We start from the raw sequence: 20,770 nt of genomic DNA, 5'->3' as shown, positions 1-20,770 counted from the left end.
CTCAAAAGATATTCCTCCTAAAGACATTTGACCCTATGTGCAAGCACCCTAGAAGTATTGTGACTGAACTGATTACAAACGACAGGCCTGTCGATCACACTTCCTTGCTAAGATAATGCCTAGGCAGAGAAGCCCAACTTTGCTGAATAATAACGGCAAATTCCTAAGATGCCATGCTAGGATTGGCTACTGGAGAAGTCGGTGAAAACATCGCAGGAGAAAACAACCTCTACAGCTTACTATTAACGCTTGGAAATCAATATTTATATTCCGGTGAGAGCGCTAGACTCGTCACCTTTTGTATTCTAAGGCAAGGAATACCGCAGTGAACCTTACGCTTCGTCTTGTCCGCAAAGTTAACTACCTTAACTTACAAATTTACAAAGTTACTTAGTTACAAACTTACAAAGTTACTTAGTTACAAACTTACAAAGTTAACTACAAATTTTCAAAGATATCAGAATCCCCCGCAATACTCCTGGTCTGCCAAAACAATTATACAATAGCTCGCTGCTTTGTCGGAAGACAACATAGATTTCTCTGGGAAGGTTGGAAGACCCCCGAGTGGTGCAGCCAGAAGCAGCCAGTCTTGCTGGTCGTTGCTGCCAGCCACAACCTGTCGCCTCTACCTCACACACGTCAGCTGCCTCGCGGCCTCTACCTCACACACGTCAGCTGCCTCGCGGCCTCTACCTCACACACGTCAGCTGCCTCGCGGCCTCTTCAGCCATGCTGACTGCTGCACCCGTCACCCTCACCACTTCGTGGGGTTTGACTGATTTCACGAACCTTGAGAACCTCAAGGTTCTCAGATGTACCGAAGCCAGCCGAGCCCCAAGACTGGTGGGTTGCACACCCCAGAGAGGGTTGTTGACAGGCGGGACCAAAGAGTCGAAGGTCAACCCCCGTAAACACAACCAGGTGAGAACAACTAGGTGAGTACCTGGTCTGTTGTGAGCCAGTATCAAGAAGGCCCCAGCCTCCGCGCCTACCGTGGTGCGAGTTACTCTCCCGCGTCACGGCTCCTACAGCTCTGCTCACTGACACATCACGTCAGTGTGATTACTCTGTGTATGGTGTTCTGCGTGTGAGGATCCTCCTAGATGCGGACATTAGCAGAACCTTGCTACCTGTTCACCTCGGTCTGTCACTCGTTATATACATTAGAGAAGCATCACAGTACTGTGTACCTCAGCTTGCTCATAAGGAGAGAAGAGTTGGTCGCCACACAGACAGCTAGGCCCATGGTATTACCCTCACAGGTATAGTTATTGGTGTAAATATCAGAGCTGTGCTGTGAGTGCAGGCGTGTCACGCACGGCGTAACTTCTGAAGCGCGCACACACACACTAATAAACGTCCAATAAACGGCGTCCTACTTTCCAGCAAGTAGGCAGGTGCTGTCTCTTCCGTGTGTTGCTGCCTTGTGTGGTGTTGGTGGAGTGTTTGTAATTATTCAGGCGATCGCTGGTGAAGTGGTTTCAGTACTGTGTAGGGCTGGTGGGGGAGGGGGTGAACCCTAACTATGCTGGTTCGAACCCTGGTCGGGTCATAGAGTTCTTAATGATTTATTTTTATAGGAAGATGCTCTGATGATGAGAATCGTTACTAGTGACATGTGGACACTAGTTGGATTTTTTGGATCAGTTCTCGCTCCAGGAATGTTCATTGTCTTCATCACTCCACATCAACGACCTTGCACAGGTAATGTTTACCTGAATAAACATTTTGATTTGATTAATACATAATTATATAAACATGTTTGCTGATGATGCTGAGATACCAGGGAAGATAATTAAGAAACTTAAACGATTGTCACGCCCTTCAAGAAGACCTGGACAAAGTAAGTGACTGGAGCACTTGGCAAATTAAATTTAATGTGAATAAATGCCATGTTATGGAATGTGGTTTAGGATAAAACAAAACTCACACCACCTCCAAATTATGTGAAGAAGCTCTAAAAACAATTCTTATAAAGAGATCAAGATGTATTTCTAGACACAAAACTGTCACCAGAAGATTACATAAAGAACATATGCGAGAGGCCTATGCTATACTATGCTATACTATGTTATACTATGCTATACTTTCCAATTTCAGAATTACTTTTAAATACATAGATGACAAAATAATAAATAAATAGTTCACGACCTTTATGAGACAAAAAGCTGGAATATGCAGCAGTTGTATGGTGCCATGTCTTAAGAAGCACATCAACCAACTGGAAAAGGTGCAAAGAGATGCAACTAAATGGCTTCCGAAATTGAAAGACAAGAGCTCCGAAGAGAGGTTATAGCCATTAAAGATGCCAAAGTTAGACAATAGAAGAAAAAGAATCGATATGATAACTACATACAAAGTAATAACAGGATTCGACCAAGTTGACAAAGAGGAATTCATGAAAGCAGAACTTCAAGAACAAGAGGACTCAGATTCAAGCTTAGGGAAACAAAGGTTCCAAAACCGTCAGTAGTTTCAAAGCGTAATATGACAGTGCTGGAAAGACGGGACACGCTACACAGTAGTAGTAGTCTATATCCTTCAGTCTCGGGAGACTATGGAGTTGCGCCCTAGTTGTCAATCCTGGTGCAGCGTCTGGTGTGACTGATGAGGCCAATCCGAGAGTGGCAGTCCATCCCACACCGAGCACAAACGAAGTCCGATTCTGGTCTGTCTTCCTGGTTACCGACTTTCCTTCTCTGTCTCTTTGCCTCCGATTCCTTGGCAAGTGACTCCTCGAACTTGGAGAGACCTCGTTGAACAGACTGCCCCCAGGCTGAACGGTCTGCAGCCAGTGTCTCCCATATAGCAAGATCGACGTCCATGGCTTTCAGGTCCCTCTTGCATACGTCTTTGTACCGTAGCTGAGGCTTGCCTGCTGGACGCTTTCCTTACACAGTAGACGGGGTCCAAGAGTTAACACCTCGATTCTGCAGACACAAATAGTAAATACAAATAGAAAATACACACACACACACACACACACACACACACACACACACACACACACACACACACACACACACACACACACACACACACACACTTCACCTTCACACACACTTCACCTTAGAGCAAGGAGAAATTCCAGAGATAAGTGAGGGAATAGCTAACCAGGAGCCACTGGAAGAGTTTGAGATTACCAGCGGGGAAGTAAGGAAGTGCTTACTAGAGTTGGATGTGACAAAGGCTATAGGCCCAGCTGGAATCTCCCCTTGGGTTCTAAAGGAAGGAGCAAGAGAACTGTGCCTACCACTCTCCATAGTGTATAACAAATCACTGGCAACAGGGGAACTGCCAGATATTTGGAAAGCAGCTAACGTAGTCCCGATATACAAGAAAGGGGATAGACAGGAGGCACTGAACTACAGGCCAGTATCCCTAACCTGCATTCCATGCAAGCTGATGGAGAAGATTGTGCGAAAAAAAACTAGTGGAGCATCTGGAGCGAATGAACTTTGTAACACAGCATCAACATGGGTTCAGGGATGGCAGGTCCTGCCTCACAGGGTTACTTGAATTCTACGACCAGGCAACAAAAATAAGGCAAGAAAGAGAAGGGTGGGCAGACTGCATATTTTTGGATTGTCAGAAAGCCTTTGATACAGTGCCACACAAGAGGCTAGTGCGAAAGTTGGAGATGCAGGCTGGAGTGAAAGGGAAGGTACTCCGGTGGATAGAGGAGTACCTAAGCAACAGGAGACAACGAGTCTGTGTGAGGGGTGAGGTCTCAGATTGGCGAGACGTTACAAGTGGAATCCCGCAGGGGTCAGTCCTTGGACCTATACTGTTTCTGGTATATGTAAATGATCTCCCAGAGGGTATAGATTCGTTCCTCTCAATGTTTGCCGAAGATGCAAAAATTATGAGGAGGATTGAAACAGAGGATGATAGTAGGAGGCTACAAGATGACCTAGATAGACTGAGTGAATGGTCCAATAAATGGCTGTTGAAGTTCAACCCGAGTAAATGCAAAGTAATGAAACTAGGCAGTGGAAACAGGAGGCCAGACACAGGATACCGAATAGGAGATGAAGTACTTAATGAAACGGACAGAGAGAAAGATCTAGGAGTTGATATCACACCAAACCTGTCTCCTGAAGCCCACATAAAGAGAATAACGTCTGCGGCATATGCGAGGCTGGCTAACATCAGAACAGCGTTCAGGAACCTGTGTAAGAAATCATTCAGAATCTTGTACACCACATATGTAAGACCAATCCTGGAGTATGCGGCCCCAGCATGGAGCCCGTACCTTGTCAAGCACAAGACGAAGCTGGAAAAAGTCCAAAGGTATGATACTAGACTAGTCCCAGAACTAAGAGGCATGAGTTATGAGGAAAGGCTGCGGGAAATGCACCTTACGACACTGGAAGACAGAAGAGTAAGGGGGGACATGATCACAACCTACAAAATCCTCAGGGGAATCGACCGGGTAAACAAGGATGAACTATTCAACATTGGAGGGACGCGAACAAGGGGACACAGGTGGAAACTGAGTACCCAAATGAGCCACAGAGACGTTAGAAAGAACTTTTTCAGTGTCAGAGTAGTTAGTAAATGGAATGCATTAGGAAGTGATGTGGTGGAGGCTGACTCCATACACAGTTTCAAGTGTAGATATGATAGAGCTCAGTAGGCTCAGGAACCTGTACACCAGTTGATTGACGGTTGAGAGGCGGGACCAAAGAGCCAAAGCTCAACCCCCGCAAGCACAACTAGGTGAGTACACACACGTGTCGCCCATGTCGCACGCAGAATGCGTGTGTCCACTCAACACAGTGACCCACTCCCACCCACAGGCACACATCACCCCCATCCCTACTGTGTGTTGTGTGCAGGCAAGGTAAGGTACAGTGAGCACTGACGGTGTATTGTGAGGGCATGGGAGAGGAGTCCTGGGCCGGAGGAGTGAGCGCGGGCAGGATACCGCCGGAGTGTGCACCAGGCAGCCGTCGCGCACAGTCGCAACCCCGACGCTGCTCCGGCCGGAGACCCTCTCTCACCAGGCTGGTGTTCCCTCGCCATCCTAGTCTCCCCTGGCCCTCCTGGTGTCCCCCTGGCTCTCTTAGTCTCCCCTGGCCCTCCTAGTGCCCCCTGGCCCTCCTGGTGTTCCCCTGGCCCTCCTGGTGTTCCCCTGGCCCTCTTAATCTCCCCTGGCCCTCCTAGTGCTCCCTGGCCCTCCTGGTGTTCCCCTGGCCCTCCTGGTGTTCCCCTGGCCCTCCTGGTGTTCCCCTGGCCCTCCTGGTGTTCCCCTGGCCCTCCTGGTGTTCCCCTGGCCCTCCTGGTGTTCCCCTGGCCCTCCTAGTCTCCCCTGGCCCTCCTGGTCTTCCCTGGACCTCCTGGTGTTCCTGGCCCTCTTAGTCTCCCCTAGCCCTCCTGGTGACTGTCTCTTCCACTCACGTCCTGGCTCAGAGCCTCAACACTGCCGATGTTGTTTAACGTGATTTAACGTCCAACGCGATGATATTATAATTGTGGTGATGTGTCCTACCCAGACACGTGGTGATGTGTCCTGCCCAGACACGTGGTGCTTGACTGGGGCGCGCCAGTTACCATGCCTTGACTTCCGCTGGTGAGCCGTGTGTGGTGAGGAATAATGGTGACAGATTATGGTGACTGGCTACAGTTACCACAACATACAGTGGGTCATGTGTGCGTTGGTTACATATAATGATTGATCTCGATGTTTTGTGACGGGTTGTAAGTGATGGTGACACGTGCAGTGATGGTGACACGTGCAGTGATGGTGACACGTGCAGTGATGGTGACACGTGCAGTGATGGTGACATGCAGTGATGGTGACACGTGCAGTGATGGTGACACGTGCAGTGATGGTGACACGTGCAGTGATGGTGACACGTGCAGTGATGGTGACACGTGCAGTGATGGTGACATGCAGTGATGGTGACACGTGCAGTGATGGTGACACGTGCAGTGGTGGTGACACGTGCAGTGGTGGTGACACGTGCAGTGATGGTGACACGTGCAGTGATGGTGACACGTGCAGTGGTGGTGACACGTGCAGTGGTGGTGACACGTGCAGTGTTGGTGACACGTGCAGTGGTGGTGACACGTGCAGTGGTGGTGACACGTGCAGTGGTGGTGACACGTGCAGTGATGGTGACACGTGCAGTGATAGTGACACGTGCAGTGGTGGTGACACGTGCAGTGGTGGGGACACGTGCAGTGATGGTGACACGTGCAGTGGTGGTGATAATGACATGCGCAATAAAAGTGATAGTGAGAGTGTTGTGAGGTGAGGTGACACATGGCGACACATACAGGCTTCTCCCAACAATGAGTCACACACATAATCATTAATGCCTGAACTTTCGATAACTACCAAGACTTTAGAGGAGGTTATCTTGAGATGCCTCAAGATAACCTCCCTCCTTAGAGGAGGGGGAGGGGTGGTCCTCAAGGAGGTCCTCTGCAATCAAGTGCAATTGCAGGAAGAACATCTCCAGAGTCACATCCTTAATGCAGCAGCATCTTGCTAGCAATGTTCTTGATAGTATTGCAAGGAAATAATCATAATATGCGCGTGATTTTTTTACACTTGTTGGTAAAATCTCTCCTGGCCGAAAGTTGGGAGGGCCGAGTGTCGCGTCGGGCTGGGCAGCAGGGGCCTGTACTCCCTCCAGTGTCACCTCGTGTAGGAGCTGCACCCAGACCTAGTGCCACGAGGGCCACGAGTGCCACGGGTTGTGTTGACACTGCGGCGGAGGTGCTGTTAATTAACCCGGGCTTGGTGAGGTGTCCTGGTGAGCTGCCCACGTGTGTGTGTGTGTGTGTGTGTGTGTGTGTGTGTGTGTGTGTGTGTGTGTGTGTGTGTGTGTGTGTGTGTGTGTGTGTGTGTGTGTGTGTGAGACACATGGTGCTGTGTACTTGTCCTGTGATAAATCCTGATGATAAAATATAATATAAAATACTCCCACACTTATACGCTGTTCAGATGGAAATTATCCAAGTGAACTGTGGGAGTTATACCTTCCCCGCCTGACCTCAGGGCCGGCAAGGGTCACGAGGGGAGGGCTGGCAAGAGTCACGGGGGGAGGGCCGGCAAGGGTCACGAGGGGAGGGCTGGCAAGTATCACGAGGGGAGGGCCGGCAAGGGTCACGAGGGGAGGGCCGGCAAGAGTCACGAGGGGAGGGCTGGCAAGGGTCACGGGGGGAGGGCTGGCAAGTATCACGAGGGGAGGGCTGGCAAGGGCCACGAGGGGAGGGCTGGCAAGGGTCACGAGGAGAGGGCTGGCAAGGGTCACGAGGGGAGGGCCGCCAAGGGTCACGAGGGGAGGGCCGCCAAGGGTCACGAGGGGAGGGCTGGCACGGGTACAGTGTTCTGAGAACATTATTCTTCAGTTTGTGCTCCTGTAGTCATCGTAGACCATTTTCTTTTATTCAGTTAATTTTTCTCGTTCTCTCCATATCTTGTGTTAACCGCCTTCCTCGCGTGTCCTGTTCTGGCTTGTTCTATTGGCTCTAGTGTTGTCCCTCGTCCTGTTCTCCTCTCTTCCACCTCCCCTCACCCCTCCTCTCTCTTCCCCCCGTTATCATCCTCCTGTCTCCTCACGTCTCCACCCACTATATTTACACTTAGTCATGTTTTCTATCGTAAAGGGGGTTTAGGCCTCATGGTCTTAATGATAGATAACCTTGACCCCAGCTGTGGATAACCTTGACCCCAGCTGTGGGTAACCTTGACCCCAGCTGTGGATAACCTTGACCCCAGCTGTGGGTAACCTTGACCCCAGCTGTGGGTAACCTTGACCTCAGCTGTGGATAACCTTGACCCCAGCTGTGGGTAACCTTGACCCCAGCTGTGGATAACCTTGACCCCAGCTGTGGGTAACCTTGACCCCAGCTGTGGGTAACCTTGACCTCAGCTGTGGGTAACCTTGACCCCAGCGGTAGGCTCCTGTCACTCCGCCGTCACAGCGCCCACCGCCACCTCTGACCCGTGACCACCTTCCTACCTGGAAACAAAATTAAAGGTAAACCCAGAACAAATTGGATCATATTTTTCCATGACCGAGTCTGCTGCCCCACCTCTCTCGGCCTCGTGGGGTGGGCCTGGGTAGGGTGGGGTGAGGCTGGGTGGGGTGGGGCTTAGTAGGGTGGGGAGAGGTTCTGTAGGGTGGGGATGAGCAGGGTGGGGAGGAAGCTGTATGAGACTCACACCTCCCCCTCTCATGTAAATTTCTCCCAGAAGACCATCTGGCACCTGCTTTTTGCTGCTGAATCGGCTTTTGTCCGTTCATCCCCGACGATTCTCCCCGGGCTCTTGTGCTGTGTGAAGGCGTTCCGTTGTCCACCGCGGCCACGTCACGGCCGGCCCGGAGACGTGGCGGTTCCGGGCGTGTTTCCCTGAGAACTGTTGTGTTGGTGAGGTGTGTGAGGCTCGCGTCAAGGTTCTTAAACCAGTTTTACGGCGCAGCTTCTCGGGTTTAGTACAATATTGCTCGGTTTTAACCCCCCCCCCCCTCCCTACCTCCCCGCCCCCCTATGCTCGGGGTGTCGAGGCTGACGCCTTACACACGACTTATTGTACGTTATCACAGGTGTAGTATTGATAATGACAGCTACATTATCAATACTACAGATAATGTAATATTGACAATTCTCTCTATCCATTAGAATAGGGTTACAATCCCATGTGGCGCAGTGGTAAAACACTCGCCCGGTGCTTCTCGAATGCTTTGCCCGGGGTTCGTATCCTGGCCGGGGAGAATTGACCGAGCGTTAATCCTTAACTGTAGCCTCTGTCCACCCAGCAGTGAATGGGTACCTGCTTGTTAAACGATTTGGCGGTGCTTTTCCTGTATATATAAATAAATAAATAAATAAAAAAAGAAAAATCCCGCTGACGCCATAATGGGCTGGGAGAGAATGTGTGACTATCCACACACACGTCACATAAACGACCCAACGCTTGGAAATCATTTCGTTAATTCCTGGTACACGCAGTGCTATGTAGTCGTGATGGCTTGGCGCTTTCTCCTGATAGTTGCCCCTCGTGGTGTACGCCAACTGTACCCTGGAACTGAAGCGTGACTGGTAGAGTCCCGGCGGGCGGGGTAGCAGCTTACATCCGCTGGTGCGTATTGCTTGCTGCTGCTGCTGCTGCTGCTGCTGCTGGAGGCAGGTGCGGAGGGTCGCCACGTGGCCCAGGCGGGGGAGGAACACTGTAATCTCACCAGCTCCTCTGTGAGGATTCAGAAAGTTCTCCCTTGGCCGGGGCAGCTTTACTTTACAAATCAGATCCTAAGCTTGTTTTGACCCGGAGGCGAGGCGAAGGTTGCTCTCTCTCCTTGGTAAGACCTCAACAACCAGTGCTCTACTGTCCTTGGCAGCACACCGTGGGAACTGAGCCATATATCTCGTGGGATTTGTGGTTGTAAGGCCAGCATTAGTAGACAATGAGGGCGTCTCACCGTCCTCCCGCCGTCCTCGTGCGTGTTGAGGATAGAGGCGGTGGCGCTCGCCGGCAACTGCTAACACACTTTTAAAAAATGCCGACATATTTTGAAGTGAAATCAGATGTGATCGTACATATAATATATATTCTTCTCGAAGTCTTATACATGTAAGGAGTCTTACGAGTATATTCTATATGTCTCCCAGTTTTGCTTCCTATTTATTAACAACTCTGACACCTCTGCACAACAGGTTTAAAACGGTCGTTGGTGTCACGCGCGGCTCGCCGTGGGTCGTCGTGCGTCGCAGTCTCCGTCGGCGGCTGGTCGTTCTCATTAACAATCAGCAGTAAAAGCTCACAATACATCCGGCCTCACCCTAGTATGATATCGTCTCCAACACTTCCGTCCTGCATGAACTGGATAACAAATTATAATCCCTACAATGTGCAAGCAGCCTGTTCTCGCGAGTGTTCCCAACGTCAGGAAACTGTCGTACTAAAGTGCCGTATCCTAACTTACCAGAGGACCCGCGAACACACCCGCGGACACAGCCAATTTCGCGAGCCGCTATATACCCTTTTCCAGTTGGACAGTTTCGGGTCCTCGATAAAGCAGACGTCCCGCTGTGACGTGGTGTGAGGAGGCGGTGTGGGGCCAAGACCCCCGTGGAGCCAAGACCCCCGGGGGGCCAAGACCCCCGGGGGGGCCAAGACCCCCGGGGGGGCCAAGACCCCCGGGGAGCTAAGACCCCCGGGGGGCCAAGACCCCCGGGAAGCCAAGACTCCCGGGGGGCCAAGACCCCCGGGGAGCCAAGACCCCCGGGGGGCCAAGAACCCCGGGGGGCCAAGACCCCCGGGGAGCCAAGACCCCCGGGGGGCCAAGACCCCCGGGAAGCCAAGACCCCCGGGGGGCCAAGACCCCCGGGAAGCCAAGACCCCCGGGGGGCCAAGACCCCCGGGGAGCCAAGACCCTCGGGGGGCCAAGAACCCCGGGGGGCCAAGACTTCGCTGATCAAATAACAACAACACCAGTCAGGGTGTCGTGGTGGTGGCCCACCAGGGTGTCGTGGTGGGGGCCCACCAGGGTGTCGTGGTGGGGGCCCACCAGGGTGTCGTGGTGGGGGCCCACCAGGGTGTCGTGGTGGTGGCCCACCAGGGTGTCGTGGTGGGGGCCCACCAGGGTGTCGTGGTGGGGGCCCACCAGGGTGTCGTGGTGGTGGCCCACCAGGGTGTCGTGGTGGGGGCCCACCAGGGTGTCGTGGTGGGGGCCCTCCAGGGTGTCGTGGTGGTGGCCCACCAGGGTGTCGTGGTGGGGGCCCACCAGGGTGTCGTGGTGGGGGCCCACCAGGGTGTCGTGGTGGGGGCCCACCAGGGTGTCGTGGTGGGGGCCCACCAGGGTGTCGTGGTGGGGGCCCACCAGGGTGTCGTGGTGGGGCCCCACCAGGGTGTCGTGGTGGGGGCCCACCAGGGTGTCGTGGTGGTGGCCCACCAGGGTGTCGTGGTGGTGGCCCACCAGGGTGTCGTGGTGGGGGCCCACCAGGGTGTCGTGGTGGGGGCCCTCCAGGGTGTCGTGGTGGTGGCCCACCAGGGTGTCGTGGTGGGGGCCCACCAGGGTGTCGTGGTGGGGGCCCACCAGGGTGTCGTGGTGGGGGCCCACCAGGGTGTCGTGGTGGGGCCCCACCAGGGTGTCGTGGTGGGGGCCCACCAGGGTGTCGTGGTGGTGGCCCACCAGGGTGTCGTGGTGGGGGCCCACCAGGGTGTCGTGGTGGGGGCCCACCAGGGTGTCGTGGTGGTGGCCCACCAGGGTGTCGTGGTGGGGGCCCACCAGGGTGTCGTGGTGGTGGCCCACCAGGGTGTCGTGGTGGGGGCCCACCAGGGTGTCGTGGTGGGGGCCCACCAGGGTGTCGTGGTGGGGGCCCACCTGGGTGTCGTGGTGGGGGCCCACCAGGGTATCAAGGAGTGTACTAGGGCCCCCACTGTCTCCGCAGGTAATCATCTGAGGCAGTACACACACACACCTGAGGAGGGGTATATAGCCAGGTGTTCCCTCAAGTTATGTTCACTGGGCGGAGCATCTTAATGGTTTTGCTGGGGGACCATGACGACCATGTGGTCCTGGGTTAGTGGCAGCCCTTCCCCGGTGGTTGGGACTCTTCCCCGGTGGTTGGGACTCTTCCCCGGTGGCTGGGACTCTTCCCCGGTGGCTGGGACTCTTCCCCGGTGGCTGGGACTCTTCCCCGGTGGCTGGGACTCTTTCCCGGTGGCTGGGACTCTTCCCCGGTGGCTGGGACTCTTTCCCGGTGGCTGGGACTCTTCCCCGGTGGCTGGGACTCTTTCCCGGTGGCTGGGACTCTTCCCCGGTGGCTGGGACTCTTTCCCGGTGGCTGGGACCCTTCCCTGGTGGCTGGGACCCTTCCCTGGTGGCTGGGACCCTTCTCCGGTGGCTGGGACCCTTCCCCGGTGGCTGGGACCCTTCTCCGGTGGCTGGGACCCTTCCCCGGTGGCTGGGACCCTTCCCCGGTGGCTGGGACCCTTCTCCGGTGGCTGGGACCCTTCCCCGGTGGCTGGGACCCTTCTCCGGTGGCTGGGACCCTTCCCCGGTGGCTGGGACCCTCGCCGGAAACCAGTAACTGATCAAGGAATATATGCCATACACAGTGTGCATCAGTAGACGTGAGCAGTGGGACCTGTTGTTGCTGCTGCTGTTCCTCCTGCTGCTGTTGTTGTTGTTTCTCCTGCTGTTACTGGTGCTGTTCCTGCTGCTGCTGTTTCTGCTGATACTGTCTTCACTGCCGCCACAGTAAAGACAGCTGGGTGCTGGGACATGGGAGCCCAGTTCGTATCCCAGCAGCAGCGCTGTGTGTGCTACCAACAAGGACGGGAAATGTTATAACGAGAGACAAGGAAGAAGCAGCTTATGCGACCCGAGTACTTCTGCTGGCGGCCTTAGTGAATACCAACTGTGGCGGGGGGGGGGGGGGCATCACTGTCATGGTGGTGGGGGGGGCATCACTGTCTTGGTGGTGGGGGGGGGCATCACTGTCTTGGTGGTGGGGGGGGCATCACTGTCTTGGTGGTGGGGGGGCATCACTGTCTTGGTGGTGGCGTGGGGGGCATCACTGTCTTGGTGGTGGGGGGGCATCACTGTCTTGGTGGTGGGGGGGGGCATCACTGTCTTGGTGGGGGGGGCATCACTGTCTTGGTGGTGGGGGGGGCATCACTCTCTTGGTGGGGGGGGCATCACTGTCTTGGTGGGGGGGGCATCACTGTCTTGGTGGGGGGGGGATCACTGTCTTGGTGGGGGGAGGGTGCGTACACGGTGCTGAAGCTGTCTGGTTGAGAGGTGGGGGGGCGTAGACGGTGCTGAAGCGGTCTGGTTGAGAGGTGGGGGGGGGCGTAGACGGTGCTGAAGCTGTCTGGTTGAGAGGTGGGGGGGCGTAGACGGTGCTGAAGCTGTCTGGTTGAGAGGTAAGGGGGGGGGGCGTAGACGGTGCTGAAGCGGTCTGGTTGAGAGGTGGGGGGCGTAGACGGTGCTGAAGCGGTCTGGTTGAGAGGTGGGGGGGGGGGGGGTAGACATGTAACGGGGGGTGGGGGAAATAGCTCTATCTTGTCCATTACTCCACCCCCCAGTTAACTAACGAGGCCGGGGGAAACAGCTCTCTCTAGTCCGTTATCCCGTCCTCAGTTAGCTAACTATTCTAGAGCACCCTCCAGAGTTCCTAAGGCAACCTCTCTCGTTCAACACCTTGTAACCTAGGTATTTGACTACCTAGGTGCTAAGACTACAAGGAGCTGTAACTGGATCAGTTACCCGAAACCCTAGAGAGAACTCTAGAATACATTTCACTGCCACAAACGTATAAGAGAAAACGAAAGGAAAGAAATGAATAGTGAAGTAATTAGTGAGGGTTTGGGGTGAGAGGTAGAGAGGTGGGAGGAGCGAGGAGGGTCATTAGTTGAAAGTGAGAGTTTAGAGAGGGGTAGAGGGAGAGAAGTAGGTAGGTAGAAGTAGAAGAGTAGATAGTAGAAGAGTAGATAGTAGAAGACGAAATGCTGCCACCATCCATTCAAGACCATTACATACAAGACAAGGAATGGAACTTGTCTGTATCACAATATTCTCAAAAGATGTTATCAAGCGGTCATTATTAGTATGTCCCATCTTTATCATGTACTCATTAAATCATGAAACCAGTAATCACAGAGGCTTTCTCACCTCAACTCAACTCTAGGGGACACAGTTAAAGGCCATGTAAATAATAAATTCAATTATATTTCACATACTAAGTATCATAATTTAAGCAATGTTCAAGATATATATATGTAAAGTGAGTCATCCTCCAAGAATCTGAGAACACTACAACTGACTGCCCCTGATCATCACACAACACTTGTAAAACACGACCAAGTCACCTTAATGCTCAACTCACCAAGTGTCTGCCTATAGCTGGATAGAGGGGGAAGGGGGGTCTGTAGCTTGACAGAAACTGTCGCGCCCTGCCGGCCGACAGCCTCCCTGCTAGGCCGTCTTCTCTGCTCTGCTGGCTCCGGTTTTTCAAATGCTCGTTAATGCTCTCGAATCGATAGCTCTCCGAGTATATATTGGGGAACCTAGTAGCTAACTCCGCCCACAAGTAGATAGCCTCCGGCTCTCTACCAAGCCACTCCTTAAACGTCGGCATGTTTGAAGGCTACCAGGCTCCAATTATAAGATTAGTAGAAGTAAGGTGAAATTTGCATGATCTGACCTCAGGTCACTTGGTGGTCATTAACTCTTAGAGGTGTGAAACTCCGGCCGACAACTTGGCGCCTTCTCAAATCCCTGTCTGTGACTCATGTACTCTATGTATGTATTAAATACAACTAAACCAAATACTTTTACAGTGTTACAGACGGTGCTGAAGCTGTCTGGTTGAGAGGTGGGGGGCGTAGATGGTGGTGAAGTGGTCTGGTTGAGAGGTGGGGGGCGTAGACGGTGGTGAAGCGGTCTGGTTGAGAGGTGGGGGGCGTAGACGGTGGTGAAGCGGTCTGGTTGAGAGGTGGGGGGCGTAGACGGTGCTTAAGCTGTCTGGTTGAGAGGTGGGGGGGGGCGAAGACGGTGCTGAAGCTGTCTGGTTCAGAGGTGGGGGGCGTAGACGGTGCTGAAGCTGTCTGGTTGAGAGGTGGGGGGGCATAGACGGTGCTGAAGCTGTCTGGTTGAGAGGTGGGAGGGGGCGTAGACGGTGGTGAAGCGGTCTGGTTGAGAGGTGGGGGCGCAGACAGTGCTGAAGCGGTCTGGTTGAGAGGGGGGGCGTAGACGGTGCTGAAGCTGTCTGGTTGAGAGGTGGGGGGGCGTAGACGGTGCTGAAGCTGTCTGGTTGAGAGGTAGCACTGAGCGTGCACAATACCGTACCCCTTTCCCTCACCACCACCACTGTACCAATACTACCACGCGTCATGCAGGTCGGCGTTCAATCCCCGACCGTCCAAGTGGTTGGGCACCATTCCTTCCCTCCGTCCCAGCCCAAATCCTTTTCCTGACCCCTTCCCAGTGCTATATAGTCGTAATGGCTTGACGCTTTCCCCTGATAGTTCCCCCTCCCTACCCTACCCTACTCTACTTGTCTACCTTTCCGTCTTGTCCTCTTAAGTCCACCTTTACTTCGTCTTCAACTTAATTCCTTCCTTTTGTTCACTTCTTTCATCTTTCCTTACTTCCCTCCCCACCCCCCCCCCCCCCCCACGCCCCTCCTCTCCGGTATCCTACTCACGTGTCCCGGTCCAGACCAGGTGCCTCCCACGCTATAAATTATAGGAAAACATAATTTTAATCGAATAAAAAACAGAGAGAGAGAGAGAGAGAGAGAGAGAGAGAGAGAGAGAGAGAGAGAGAGAGGGAGAGAGAGGGAGAGAGAGGGAGAGAGAGGGAGAGAGAGAGAGAGAGCTAGGGCAGGTATCAAGACACAGGTCACAGCACTAAGGCCACACAGCTGCTGCCCCACAGTGGCAGGGGGCAGCTGCCCCCCCCCCCCCCGGCCGCCTCCAGAATACAAGTGCCTCCATTAACTGTATAAAGTTGACTCCTGTTGATAAATTTGTACATTTTATCTCACTATTAAATATAATTTGTTCTTAATTTAGTGTTTACATTTATTGCAGGTGCAATATACGATAATATGCATATGAAGCATACAACAATTTGTAATTGTACGTCTAGTCCCTTGGAGCGTGGAAATACTGTAATAGACATGTGGAGATGAATGGGTATACGGAGCGCCGCCCCTTACCACCTCTTGGGGTCATGGGGCTCCACCAAATGGTCTAGGTGGCTAGGTTAGTGTCCACCATGGCGTCAGCCCCATCCCAAGGCATTCTCAGCAGTTCCTGAGACCCGAGTGGCCCCGTTAGGCCTAGCTTCAGTCCTGATTGATTGACTGATAAAGACTAAGCCACCCAAGAGGTGGCACGGGCACGAATAGCCCGTAAAAGATTTCATTCCTGAAAATCAGTTTCCATTTTTAGTGACAGTTTTCCTTCCCAAGGAACACCTTCATCTTGAGTGCCAACTTACCACTCGAGTACCAACTTACCCCCTGTCACGTCGAGGGTTACTCCCGAGGACCAGCTCCGACGTCTTGAGGGCCAGCACAGGGTGTGGTACAGGTGTCAGACAGGTCAAGCTGCGCCAGCTAGCTGCATGTTAGCTTGGCAGCAGCTGTGGTGCCAGCTGGTGCAGGAGGGCACCACTAACAACCATACCACCTGTTTAGATTTAAGACTGAAAACAAACCCGGTATCTAAATTCTCTTCTGGTGAGCAGAAAAGAATGTTTTAACAAACATTTGAGAGAACTTGGAGCCCCGCGAAACACGAGTGATTACGGTGAGAAACTTATGGTGCCATGTGGTAGAGCGGTTGACCGGGTGGTGCTAGACAACACCCTCACAGGCACCTTGAGGACAACACAAGCATGGACGCTTGTCGAGTTCTCGCTCACCTTCTACTGGAGCGGAGGCACAGGGGTCGCGCCCCCCGGCAGCCTCCCTCAGGAGTGGGAGGCCCCAGAGGCCGCCTGTGCCGCAGCGAGCCCTCCATCCACGCCCTGGACCAGGACCTCGCCCCCCGCCCTCTCAACAACGCCGCCCCCGCCAGACCCGGGTAGGAAGACCTCATGCTCATGTCTTGCGCTTTCACAATGTAAATATTATTAATCTGAGTCCATTTGTAATCTGTGTGAGTCAGCGGTCGCAGGACGGTTACAATAGCCGCCCCAGGTCAAGCATCACAAGGTATTGTAAGTAACGGCGTTTCGGACCAGGGCGTGGCCAGGTTCCTCAGTAACAGTAACCGGGCCGTGGGAAAGTGGTGCCACGACACGTACCAAATATTGTACTCGAAATCCAAACACACACAATTTACACTAAGCTCATTAATCTACATATATTGTATTTCAAATCAAAACACCAGGAAAATACTACTTTTAAAGAACGTACATAATTGTTATTTTGTATTTAAAATCAAAACGGAATAAACACAATAATTACAAAGCTATAAATTATATTTAAAATCGAAACAATAAATACAGGCACTATTTAATTATTATGAATTTTAAACGTAAAACAATTCTAAGCAATACAAAAAATGTATGAAGCAAATACAACAGCCTCGTGGGTCAAGGCTTCTTTCTTGTAAAGTTATCTATTACTTGATTATAACCAAGTCAGTAGCCAACTGTCTATCAGCGGAGAACAAAGCTATCCCCGAGGCCCGTCCTACAGTGGTCGAGGATAGATGGTGTGGCCTCGTAGGTTTGTGCCGCCTCAAGGATCACCCCACAACCGTGTAAGTTATTGGTAAGGTCACACTAGTGTGGCACAGTGTGGCACAGTGTGACAGAGTGTGGCAGAGTGTGGCAGAGTGTGGCAGAGTGTGGCAGAGTGTGGCAGAGTGTTGCAGAGTGTGGCAGAGTGTGGCAGAGTGTTGCAGAGTGTGGCAGAGTGTGGCAGAGTGTGGCACAGTGTGGCAGAGTGTGGCAGAGTGTGGCAGAGTGTGGCAGAGTGTGGCAGAGTGTGGCAGAGTGTGGCAGAGTGTGGCAGAGTGTTGCAGAGTGTGGCAGAGTGTGGCACAGTGTGGCAGAGTGTGGCAGAGTGTGGCAGAGTGTGGCAGAGTGTGGCAGAGTGTGGCAGAGTGTGGCAGAGTGTGGCACAGTGTGGCAGAGTGTGGCAGAGTGTGGCAGAGTGTGGCAGAGTGTTGCAGAGTGTTGCAGAGTGTGGCGGAGTGTGGCGGAGTGTGGCAGAGTGTGGCAGAGTGTGGCAGAGTGTGGCAGAGTGTGGCAGAGTGTGGCAGAGTGTGGCAGAGTGTGGCAGAGTGTGGCAGAGTGTGGCAGAGTGTGGCAGAGTGTTGCGGAGTGTGGCGGAGTGTGGCGGAGTGTGTCGGAGTGTGGCACAGTGTGGCAGAGTGTGGCAGAGTGTTGCAGAGTGTGGCAGAGTGTGGCAGAGTGTGGCAGAGTGTGGCGGAGTGTGGCACAGTGTGACAGAGTGTGGCAGAGTGTGGCGGAGTGTGGCGGAGTGTGGCACAGTGGGACAGAGTGTGGCAGAGTGTGGCGGAGTGTGGCAGAGTGTGGCGGAGTGTGACAGTGTGTGGCAGAGTGTGGCGGAGTGTGGCCAGGTTGGCATATATGGAACACATCATTAGTGATCAGCAGTATTACGTAGGTCGTTGATAGTCACTCTCTCGATATTTCCAACACTGTTAGTGCTAATTATCTCCTTGTGTGTATGTCTTTAAATGAAAGAACTACTCTTAGTATTTGTGTTATCGCGCTAGTGAAATGAACAGTTAATGAATATTGTTGTCTAGTGATCAGCCACGTTATTGTGTCTTGCTGTCTGTATGTATATATATATATATGTCGTACCTAGTAGCCAGAACGCACTTCTCAGCCTACTATGCAAGGCCCGATTTGCCTAATAAGCCAAGTTTTCCTGAATTATTATTTTTTCTCTAATTTTTTTCTTATGAAATGATAAAGCTACCCATTTCATTAAGTATGAGGACAATTTTTTTTATTGGAGTTAAAATTAACGTAGATATATGACCGAACCTAACCAACCCTACCTAACCTAACCTAACTTATCTTTATAGGTTAGGTTAGGTTAGGTAGCCGAAAAAGTTAGGTTAGGTTAGGTTAGGTAGGTTAGGTAGTCGAAAAACAATGAATTCATGAAAACTTGGCTTATTAGGCATATCGGGCCTTGCATAGTAGGCCGAGAAGTGCGTTCTGGCTACTAGGTACGACATTATATATATATATATATATATACAACACTTAAACCAAAGACTAAATAAGACAAATACTAAAGACAGGACAACTTTCTTCTGTTTTTATTAACTGATAATCAAATTGGACTCTTATATTGTGTGTCTGTCTGTCTGTGTTCTTGTTCTTGTCTGCTTCACTCTGTAATTGTGTGTGTGATCCCTTCACTCCATGCAAACCATTGACGCACGTCGCAGCACTGACGCATGATGCAGGTCTCAGTACTGACGCATGATGCAGGTCTCAGCACTGACGCATAATGCAGGTCGCAGCACTGACGCATGATGCAGGTCTCAGCACTGACGCATGATGCAGGTCTCAGCACTGACGCATGATGCAGGTCGCAGCACTGACGCATGATGCAGGTCGCAGCACTGACGCATGATGCAGGTCTCAGCACTGACGCATGATGCAGGTCGCAGCACTGACGCATGATGCAGGTCTCAGCACTGACGCATGATGCAGGTCGCAGCACTGACGCATGATGCAGGTCTCAGCACTGACGCATAATGCAGGTCGCAGCACTGACGCATGATGCAGGTCGCAGCACTGACTCATGATGCAGGTCGCAGCACTGACGCATAATGCAGGTCTCAGCACTGACGCATAATGCAGGTCGCAGCACTGACGCATGATGCAGGTCGCAGCACTGACGCATAATGCAGGTCGCAGCACTAACGCATAATGCAGGTCGTAGCACTAACGCATGATGCAGGTCGCAGCACTGACGCATAATGCAGGTCTCAGCACTGACGCATAATGCAGGTCGCAGCACTGACGCATAATGCAGGTCGCAGCACTGACGCATAATGCAGGTCGCAGCACTGACGCATAATGCAGGTCGCAGCACTGACTCATGATGCAGGTCGCAGCACTGACGCATAATGCAGGTCGTAGCACTGACGCATGATGCAGGTCGCAGCACTGACGCACGACGCAGGTCGCAGCACTGACGCATGATGCAGGTCGCAGCACTGACGTAGGTCGCAGCACTGACGCACGACGCAGGTTGCAGCACTGACGCACGACGCAGGTCGCAGCACTGACGCAGGTCGCAGCACTGACGCACGACGCAGGTCGCAGCACTGACGCACGACGCAGGTCGCAGCACTGACGCACGACGCAGGTCGCAGCACTGACGCACGACGCAGGTCGCAGCACTGACGCACGACGCAGGTCGCAACACTGACGCACGTCGCAGCACTGACGCACGTCGCAGCACTGACGCACGTCACAGCACTGACGCACGTCGCCGCACTGACGCACGTCACAGGTCGCAGCACTGACGCACGACGCAGGTCGCAACACTGACGCACGTCACAGCACTGACGCACGACGCCGCAGCACTGACGCACGCCGCAGCACTGACGCACGTCACAGGTCGCAGCACTGACGCACGACGCAGGTCGCAACACTGACGCACGTCACAGCACTGACGCACGACGCCGCAGCACTGACGCACGCCGCAGCACTGACGCACGTCACAGCACTGACGCACGACGCCGCAGCACTGACGCACGACGCCGCAGCACTGACGCACGACGCCGCAGCACTGACGCACGCCGCAGCACTGACGCACGTCACAGGTCGCAGCACTGACGCACGACGCAGGTCGCAACACTGACGCACGTCACAGCACTGACGCACGCCGCAGCACTGACGCACGTCACAGCACTGACGCACGACGCCGCAGCACTGACGCACGACGCCGCAGCACTGACGCATGACGCCGCAGCACTGACGCACGACGCCGCAGCACTGACGCACACATGCCCCGCCCAATATAATCATCAGTGTGGCTGCCAGCTCCCGCCCCGGAGATAATTCTACACGTCCCCTGAACCATAGAAAACGGCGCCCGTGTCATAATATTCGAGGACCGTGTTCTCTGAAAGAACAGTAAGACCCGCCAGGCAGCCCGGGTCTCTACCCCTGTTCTTGGTGAACAGTTCGCAAAGAAACCACTGAATTTGAACATTTTCGTCGAGTATTTCAACCAAATAAATGAATATATTTGCTATGCATGTGATTTATTTTTAAATTAATGCAAA

At 53.2% G+C, this 20,770-nt stretch overlaps 1 protein-coding gene across 2 annotated transcripts in view; it reads left to right on the top strand.

The window, feature by feature from the left end:
* The window catches only part of LOC123757603 (uncharacterized), a 278,070-nt gene that overhangs the window by 133,418 nt on the left and 123,882 nt on the right, over positions 1–20,770 (top strand). Inside the window, exon 1 of one of the 2 annotated variants that reach the window (XM_045741419.2) lies at positions 15,575–16,558. The exons of the other annotated variant lie outside the window; for it this stretch is intronic. Within the exon in view, the coding sequence (XP_045597375.1) occupies positions 16,371–16,558 (188 nt within the window). The 5' untranslated portion in view covers positions 15,575–16,370. Of the gene's footprint in view, positions 1–15,574; positions 16,559–20,770 lie in introns of those variants that run through there. 2 annotated transcript variants of the gene reach the window in all.

The sequence above is a fragment of the Procambarus clarkii genome, chromosome 22, assembly GCF_040958095.1.
Source record: "Procambarus clarkii isolate CNS0578487 chromosome 22, FALCON_Pclarkii_2.0, whole genome shotgun sequence".
NCBI lineage: Eukaryota > Metazoa > Arthropoda > Malacostraca > Decapoda > Cambaridae > Procambarus > Procambarus clarkii.
The sequence above is the reverse complement of the archived record's forward strand: the minus strand, read 5'-3'. Positions and strand labels throughout refer to the sequence as shown.